Genomic DNA, 9,540 nt, shown 5'->3' on the forward strand with positions numbered 1-9,540 from the left:
ATTTGAAAATTAGTGTTAATACTAAGCCAACACACTTAATTATATTTATGCAGTTAAGCCAAATTTCTTTTTTACTTATCAATACATCCAAGAGAATTATGTTTGTCTTAGTTGAAAAAAATATTACTTTTTCAGGGTAAAATTCTAAATTCAATTCTCACCTTACTCTCCCTTTCTTTCAGTTTAACCATTAATCCAAAGCAAAAATTACATTCAAGATTACAAAATTAAATTGTAAGAAAATTCATCATCATCTAAACTTTTACGGCCCATTTGATAGGTGGCAATAAAAGGTAATAATGAAAATGAAAAACTTGTGTAATTTTAATTGAAAAATCTCTTGGTTACGTTAATGGTTATGCTTGTCCAACTTCAATCATCTCATTTTCTTCATAAAACTCATTCCAATACATTATCATTGGGAGATGTGGCATTAGGTGGTAATGGAATTTTGTAAGAAAAAAAAAAAATTTGTGATCAAAATTTCATTACCATAGGAATAATAAAAAACTTTTAATAAAATTTTACACTATAAATTATTCCCATTACCACCATTTAATATCACAATCCAAAAAGCTTCGTTAGAAAACAATCACCTAATGAAAAAAAAATCTATAGTACTAACACTATAGCCCTTTTGTCAACATTCTAGTATCAATATAGTTATAACCTTCATGTCCTTGACCAATCTTCCTCTTTCTCACAACTCACTCATTTTCAGTCCAAACTTGATCCCCATATAATTACTTGACACCAAATTTCTTAATGAAATGATGTGGCCTGAATCAACAAGGTAATTAAATTTGTTGTCAATTCTCAAGACATGGATAAAAGTATCTATGATCCCCTACGACTCGTTTTTGAAATATTTGACTCGCAATCTGCACGACCGACAACCCGCCTTGCACATACTTATACACTATGCCAGTCTGCTTTCAACCTGCACCAACACTCCCACTTATATCTACCACCATTTAGGGTGTCTGACATGTAAAAATCACACCTGAAAATTTGGTTACAACAAGAGCTTAATAAAATGTAATGTACAATGTAGCCTTAAGACTTAAGTATTTGTCTTTTTGAAGAAATGATCTATTTGTCTACACCCATGAGAACGCAAGCCACTTGAATGGGAACCAGATCTGAATCTTTTTGCTGAAACGACACTGTCGTGCACATCCTGTGTTCATAATACAGACGTATTCGAGTTCAGAAAGTTATACAAAGTCAAGCTGCAGTTTCAAAAACTCACGATACTTAGCTCAACTTTACATGAAAATATTGGATTAGAACCAATGTCACATGATTCGTCAATCGCGAATCGAAAAAAGCAAATTATTGGTTTTTGGCTATTCTTGAGCAAAATTGAGTGAATCACGAATTCAAGAAGCGAATTATGTTACACCGATCAGAACACAATGGAAAAGAGATGGGAAAGATGTTGGCATTTTGCTATTCCAGGTATATTAAAGTGGAGTTTCTAAATATGGAAGAATCTTACCATAGTAGACTGACCGAGTGATCTCAGAACTTTAACTGTGCCGCCTCTCCCATCTGCTCCCACGGAAATTAAAGAATCGGTATTATTGCTTGATCCAGATGGACCTTTGTTCTGTGCCCGCTTGCACCATTTCCCCAGGTACCGGTTTGCTCCATCTGGTCCAAGCAGTCCTCCTGTAAAGCACCGATTTCCTGCACATACAATGTCATGAAAATACTATTATATTTATATCATCACTCATCGTTCAATTGTCATATGAATGTAGAAGATACCCTTTGATGAACTAAATAAAAATTAGAGATTGAAATAATCTTCAAAATGTTGAATGGGAAATTGTAACATGCCTGGCTCAGCTAGGTGAATGAAAGAAGTTTCTGCATTAGGTTTAAATGAAGGCTGAACTTGTGTAACGTCCTGAAGGCCCAAACCCGAAGCTTCATTTGTAGCAGGATCATTGAACACTTTGTTTCGAAGACCAGCAAAATCTGGCAATCCGTGTGGGTGGTTTGACTTTGATTGCTGAATTTGATCCTCCTTATTGTCAGAATCAACAGTTCCGAATGATTTACATTTCTGATAGAATCGACCCTTCCAGTTATCACCCTGTGAATGAGTATCCATGGTGTTCAACTTTTGTTCAGCATCATCACAACCTAAAGAGTCATCATCTCTCACTTTCTTATGTTGGTGTATTCCGTCACTTTTGAGAGTAAAAGTGGCCTTACTTTTATTGGTTTCTTTGTTAACGTAAAAATCATCGCCTTCCTCTTCATCCAAATCAATCACTGATGTTGGAGATTGACCCTTCTGTTCAAAAGGTGACTGGTTGAGGCTAGTTGAAGTGCCTGACATTTTATTCATGGTTGGCAAAGTGACATTATCAAGATTTCTCATGGGCGCTTTTAAAGATCTTAACTGTTCATTGTCTTTTGCTTCGATGGTTGTCTCTAGCTCCTGAACTCTGGTCTGATCATTGTAAATTACAAGCACAAATCAGACAAAGTCCATACTTGCAAATAGCTCCAAAGAACTAGAAAGCATTAGCTGAATCACCTTGAGCTTTAATATCTTTTCCTGTGCTTTTTCAAGCTTTCTCAGTGAACGAGCTTCTCCCCTCCCCAAAGTATTGCATTTGGCCATCAATTCTTTGTAGGTCCTGGATAAGAATGAATTCAAGTCTTTTTTTTTTTTTGCCTTACAACATCAATGAAATGATAACAAAAGTACATTTTTGGTACACACAGATGTGGGCAACCATGTATTTTGGGATTAAGGCTTTTGCTTTGTTGGTTATGTATGCAAGACAATGCATTGGTAAAAACAACTCCCTCCATGCAAATTGGGCTTAGCCACTTTCTATTTTAACTTGTTTGTCTTTACTTTACTAGAAGGACATAAGTGTATGTCCACAACAGACATATGTTGTTCAGCAAAGAAATTCAAGATCACTGATAAAAATTCATCTCAAATAGCATAATAGCCATAAATAGTTGTATTTGCTAAGATCAAATACCCCCATTTAGGTTCCATGTGTAGTAATATACCTAGTCCATGAATGACATAAACTTGAGCAAACATCAAAACCATAATGCAAACCTACAACCAGTTTAGAGTTTTAGACTGAATAGGAGAGTGGAATACAATCGAACTAGTGTATGCCAAGACTTGGTCCAAATCATTAAACAGAATGTTTAAGCCAAAGACATACATATGAAACATAAGCTGCTGCAAAAACAATAGACATTGAAGAGCAAGAAAAGTGCGTGCATCACTTACTTGTTACGAATTACCAAAGACTTCTTGAGTACATCAATTGCGTCTTGGTTATTGTTTTCATTACCCACCGTAGCAAGCTTCACAATCTCTTCCTCCTCAAGATTACAATCAGATACCCTAAAGGAAAAGGACAATTCCAAACAACAAAGCATCAGCATCAAACAGAATCAAATAAAAAAATCTACAACTCATTAACCTACAATTTTAAGGCAGCAATCTCTTTCACTAACGCCATATTCCTCTCTTGCAACTTTGAGCATTCCAAATTCGATTTAATCAGATCCTACATCACAATCGACCAAAGTTTTATCAGCATATGACCAACAACATCCTGATAACAAATGCATCAGCATTAGTAGAAAACAAAGATGCTTAGACTCACACTAGACTTTGCTTGAAGGAGTGATTGAATGCATTCCTTATGCCTCAAAGCCTCGGTCTTCAATGCTACTTCTTTGGATAAATTTTCTTTACAAATTTGAAGCTAAAACACATGAAACAGAACAATATCAACTCACTTTCCATAATAAAACAAGATAATTAAAACATCATTGTTAAATATAGATATATAACCTAAGTAATTCTCCTTAACACAATAACATGAGTATACAATATCAAGAACATACATTACAGCCTACAACTAACTTTTTTCCTTGTGCATCCCTATACTTTCTGTTTATTTTCCATTACATTATGTCTATTACACTTTCAATTCATTCCATTTGCAGTAAAATATTCCTTCCCCTGTAAATCGATAGGGAACAAAAGGAATACATTTTCTACATGTATGTCTATTAATTGAGGAAACATAGAATCGTATAGGAGCAAAATTTACAGCAAAAAGTAAAGAAAAGCTCTAAATTAATGTGATTAAACCTCATAAATTAGCGCAATTACTAAATCTTTAAGAAAAAATCAATAAGCTTTAGCTGAAAAAACATCAAAAGACTGGCCTGGCCTGGCCAAATACAATACCTCTTCTTTTACTTGATTTAGATCTTCCTGATGGAAATCAACAGCAGAACTTAATACCAAGACTTTGGCTTCCAATCTCTTGACTTCAATTCGCAATAACTCAGCATTTTCGGCATCTTGATTGTTATTATTACGCTTCAAACATTCATTTTGCGATTGGGAAAGAATTGAATCGCCAATTGATTGAAAGTAAAGTCGAGTTACACTCTTTTTTGTACAACCTTGCTTACATACCGGACAAGTCTGCTTCTTCGTATTCGTACAATACTCAAACCATTGTTGTAAACTAAGATTTCCAGATATCAATCAATTAGGGGGAAAACTCAACTACATACAGAAATCAATGTAAAACGAAAAGAGGAAAAAAGAGAGTACCAGAGTTCATGAAAGACATGACCGCAAATCGAAATTGCTTGAAGGTCTTCAACAATTGGTTTTAGATCTTCATAACAAATTGAACAAATTGTTTTTGCGAAACTATTAGATCCCGACATTGAATTTTAGGGGAAAAAACAACATGAAAGTGAATTAGGGTTTTCGTTTCAGGGTACAGAATATTTTGGGGGGTTTTTTCTGGGTTAACTCAGCCTTAAAGAACCCCATAAATGAGTGAAGTTTGGAAATGAAAATGAAAATCCTTTTGAAATTTTCATTTTCGAATTAGCGAGTTGAAAATTTTTTCTGGGCGCGAACATTTTGTATTTTGTAGGGATTTAATTTGTTTCACTCTTCTCGGGAAATTTCACGTGGTAGCGTCGAACTTTTATGAAATGTTACTGGTAGCATTTTTGTAAAATTTTTTTACATGGTAGCATTCAGTTTATATCTTATCTAAGTGTTGTAGCATTTTCCGTTAAATTCTTGTCAATTTCCTATTAATTCAAATTTTTAACGTTTCTACCCTTATTAAATGTTGATTATTGTCTTTATAATTTGCCCTACCATTTGAGAGCGTTGATGAATTAAACGTCAAAATGGTGAATTAAACATTTAAGTGCATAAAAATAGTTTTTGGCAAATTATAAAGACAACAACCAACACTTAATAAGGGTAGAAACGTCAAAATGGTGAATTAAACGGAAATTTAAAAAAATTTAACGAAAAATACTACGGTAGTTTGATAAGGCATAAATTAGATGCTACCATGTGAAAAAATCTTACAAAAGGGTTATATTTTATAAAAGTTCAATACTACCATTTGGAATTTCTTTTTCTTAATTACTAAGATGATAAAATAGTGCAAGATGATAATCGAATTAGCCGTACAATACGATTTTTTGTAGAATTAGTTAATGTGCATAACGCATTGCTCATCAAAAATTAAAATTCAAATCGCAATAGTGATTTTCGATTGGTCCAATTTAATGTCGGTTCAGCTCTGGGTTCGGTGACTTTGCCCCATAGCTTTGCCCGTACTTTAAGTTTATCCCTACGTAATAGAAGTATATGTATCAATTTTTGCTTTTAATTTTCAAAAGGATTTTTATATGGTTACTCTTCATTTAATTTGTGCTTCTATCTATTTTTTTTAAATATTTATAGAGTGTTTGGCAAAATAAGTTATTAGGTAATTTTAACTTATTTTGATACAATAGAGAGTTAGATGGTGTTTATAGTAAGAATTAAGAAACGATCAAATTTGTTAAGGAGACTTTAAGTGAGAAGTACCTTCAATTTAAAGGGAGTGAGATGATCTGACAGCCGCGAGTGGTGTACCTGCAATCATAAAGAAAGACTAAATTGGAGGTTGATGTTCCGAAAAGCCTTTTTATTGCTTAAGTCAGACCGGAAAAGATAAATATAAGAGGTAAGTGTAAGTATGAGTATGAGAGTATGATTGTGTAACCTGGTTTTAGTAGAAGAATGATGGAGAACATGGATATGGAAATAACATAGTAGCCAGCAGTTACCAGGGATAACAGGTTGTTATATTGAGAAGTGTTATCAATTGGCGGAAGTGGGAAGTTGCTTTAGGATAGTGGAATGAGATAAACTTATAACTTTAACCTTGACTGCAATATTGACTTGACTGTTGACATTGACTTTTGATATTGACCTTTGACCCATTGACCAAGGTTATTTTAGGTATTTTACTTATATGGGATATTTGATCCTCGACAGGTGGTCAAACTATTCAATGCTAATGTTTAGTAAATTAGCTGGTTAAAACAACTTATTATTACGAATAAACTATTTTTAACAAGTTGCTTATAGCAGCGAGTTCAAAATCAGCTGGTCAAATCAGTTAATAAAATCAATTAGTCAAATCAATCACTATAATTAGTTATCAGCTACCAGCAATTAGTTGTTTGACAAACAGTCTAATGATATTCTCCATATACATATTACCTACATACTTCAGTCATCAACTAAAATGTGGTGTGTGAAATACTTCTATAAACTAGAAGGTGGACAATTATACGCAGAAAAAAAATTAAAAAGAGGCGTAAAGTGTAAGAACAAGTCCACCATTATTAAATTAATGGGTAAACAATTTAGGCCAAGAAGAAGGATGATTATGTTACGGTGATACCTACAAAGTACGTTGATTCTATATGACCTTATAATTCAAGTGGATTTTAAATATTAGTTGATATTAATTGATATTAGCTCTAATTGAGTTTAATTATTTATTTTTAGGCTTCAAGCTTATAAAAAAGTATAAAATATATTGAACCTTCAAAATTAGTGTATTTTGCTTGACCCCAAAAATTATTTTTAAAAGATAAATAAAGTCCAAAAAGGCTTTTAAATACAAAGTGGTTCTTTGGTTTCTAAGGGGATTAAGAAGGTGTTCTCTTCAACTTATTTTTTTGACTTATTACTTATTCTTATTGGAATCAGATCAGATCAGATCAGATCAGACCAGATCAGAATTATTCAGATCAGATCAGAAAGTTTCAGATCAGATCAGACCAGAACAGACCAGACCAGATCAGACCAGACCATTATTATTATTATTATTATTATTATTATTATTATTATTATTATTATATTATTATTATTATATTATTATTATTATTATTATTATTATTATTATTATTATTATATTATTATTATTATTATTATTATTATTATTATTATTATTATTATTATTATTATTAATCATTATAACTATGTAGTATGTAATATTAATAATAAGACATAATAATAATAATAATAATAATAATAATAATAATAATAATAATAATAAATAATAATAATAATAATAATAATAATAATAAATAATAATAATAATAATAATAATAATAATAATAATACTAAAAATAAATAATAATAATCATTATAACTATTCAGATCAGATCAGAAAGTTTCAGATCAGACCAGACCAGATCAGATCAGATCAGATCAGAAAGATTCAAATCAGATCAGACTGAATCAGACCAGATCATACCAGATCAGATCAGATCAGATCAGATCTTAGTAAATTTAGATCAGATCCAATCAGATCAGACGAAGAGAACATGTCCTTGTTCTCTTCTATGAAAAAATGCTTTAATAATAACTAGGAGTTATTGAGTTGACTAGCATTTTGTTAAAGATGTTTCTCTTTGAATTATTTATCAAAAAGATACAAGTTTGTAGATATTGAAATATCCGGTGAGACTCATACAAAATTAAACTATGAATAACTTTCTTATAATCAAATGTCCGGAATAGACGGTCTATAAAATTAAGATTTGATTTTGGACACTTATTTGAAATACAAACAGTATATTTTTATATATAATTTTATCTGTTCATTTTTGAAATTTAATTTATATCGTTGAGTTGAACTTACTTTTTACTTATCTTGTTTTAGTCACAATAAAATTTTTTAATTATATATTACTAATATTGATTTATAATTTCCTATTCATTTTAGTATTTGGAAAAATTGTCTAGAATAATTGAATCTATTGGTCATTTAATGTCAATGATTCCTACTTTTAATTATATCTAAAAAAAATCAAAAATTTGTATATTTTTTGCTAATAGCACCCTATACCACATTTTTAACGACTATTGTAGGTACTTATCACCAAAGAAGAATATGGGTAGACCAACGAATAAGCATAAAGAGGAAGTAAAGGTAAGTGTAACGGCTAGTAGGTATCTACAGTAGTCTATGAAAATATGACAAGAAGTGTTGTCAGCAAAAAATATAAAAAATCATTTTAGTTAGAAATACCCCCTCTGTCCATTTTAGTTTGTCCATCTTCATTTGCACCTTTTTTTCATTTTAGTTTGTCTTGCTTATTTTGCACCATTTCTATTTTTAGCAATGACCCTATTTTCTTTCTTTAAATCTCATCCACAAACTTAATTTCTATCGTTCACTTGTTTTTTTGTCTCATTCTCTAATTTAATTTTACTTTCTACTTTATTTCACCCAAAATAATTTAGATCTATTTTTATAGAGACAGAGGAAGTAATTAATAATATGAATTATTACAGCAGATACACAACATAATAACTTTTCAAATTTTTTTTTTGGTGTTTTTATACATGAATGACGAGTTATAATAAGTGTTACAACTATGACTTCATTCATAATAAAAGGCTAAAGAAACTAATTTGGGATTTGAGAAGGCTTATCATAGGATACTCTTATCACAAAACAGAATCAATATGAACTTATTTTTAGTTGCCATCTGCGACTTGTCAGCTACTCATCATCATCAACAGTGCGCGCACAATGCCTTTGCGGAAAAGCGCGTTTAAACCCAATTTATTCGTACAATATCTTCTATTACACGTGTCGATTTGAGAATGCTTCCCTCATTAGAGGCACATCGAAAGTTCGACCCAAATTTAGGGTCGGAATCTCCGTTATTTAGATTTTATGGGTTAGAGTTAAATTTATTATGTTAAATTTTAAATTTGAGTTTGGGTTTCAATTTTATAAATTTAGATGCGACATTAAACCCTAAATTATATATAAAAATTATTCACTAAATTCTATTTGATTTTTCATTTATTTACACAATAATCTTCTATTACACGTTTCAATTTATCGAAATGCTTGCCTGATTAGAGGCTCACCAAAGGATGGACATGAGTCTAGATTCATATTCGACTCAACTTTTAGGCTTGAAATTCCATTATTTAGATCTTACGGGTTCAGGTCAAATTTATTATGTTAAGGTTTGGATTTGAGTTTGAATTTCAGTTTTATAGACTCAGATTCGATTTTAGACCATAAATTAGATGTAAAAATTATTTTTTCTGTTTTTACTTGATGATTCCATAAGGAATGTTTACGAAAAATAAGATTAGATGAATCTTTTAGATGAAGAATTTATTAT

At 31.2% G+C, this 9,540-nt stretch overlaps 1 protein-coding gene across 1 annotated transcript; it reads right to left on the bottom strand.

Annotated features, from left to right (window-relative positions):
• Positions 1-340: 340 nt before the first annotated feature.
• On the bottom strand, positions 341-4,926 carry LOC130811364 (uncharacterized). The gene is made up of 9 exons (XM_057677642.1): positions 4,628-4,926; positions 4,253-4,538; positions 3,660-3,761; positions 3,478-3,560; positions 3,278-3,394; positions 2,555-2,657; positions 1,846-2,467; positions 1,502-1,692; positions 341-1,180 (listed from the first exon to the last, which is right to left on the bottom strand). The coding sequence occupies exons 1-9, from the start codon at positions 4,744-4,746 to the stop codon at positions 1,064-1,066; spliced, it is 1,740 nt and encodes a 579-aa protein (XP_057533625.1). The 5' UTR covers positions 4,747-4,926; the 3' UTR covers positions 341-1,063.
• Between the last annotated feature and the right edge of the window lie 4,614 nt (positions 4,927-9,540).

The sequence above is a fragment of the Amaranthus tricolor genome, chromosome 4 (assembly GCF_026212465.1).
Source record: "Amaranthus tricolor cultivar Red isolate AtriRed21 chromosome 4, ASM2621246v1, whole genome shotgun sequence".
NCBI classification, from domain to species: Eukaryota; Viridiplantae; Streptophyta; class Magnoliopsida; order Caryophyllales; family Amaranthaceae; genus Amaranthus; species Amaranthus tricolor.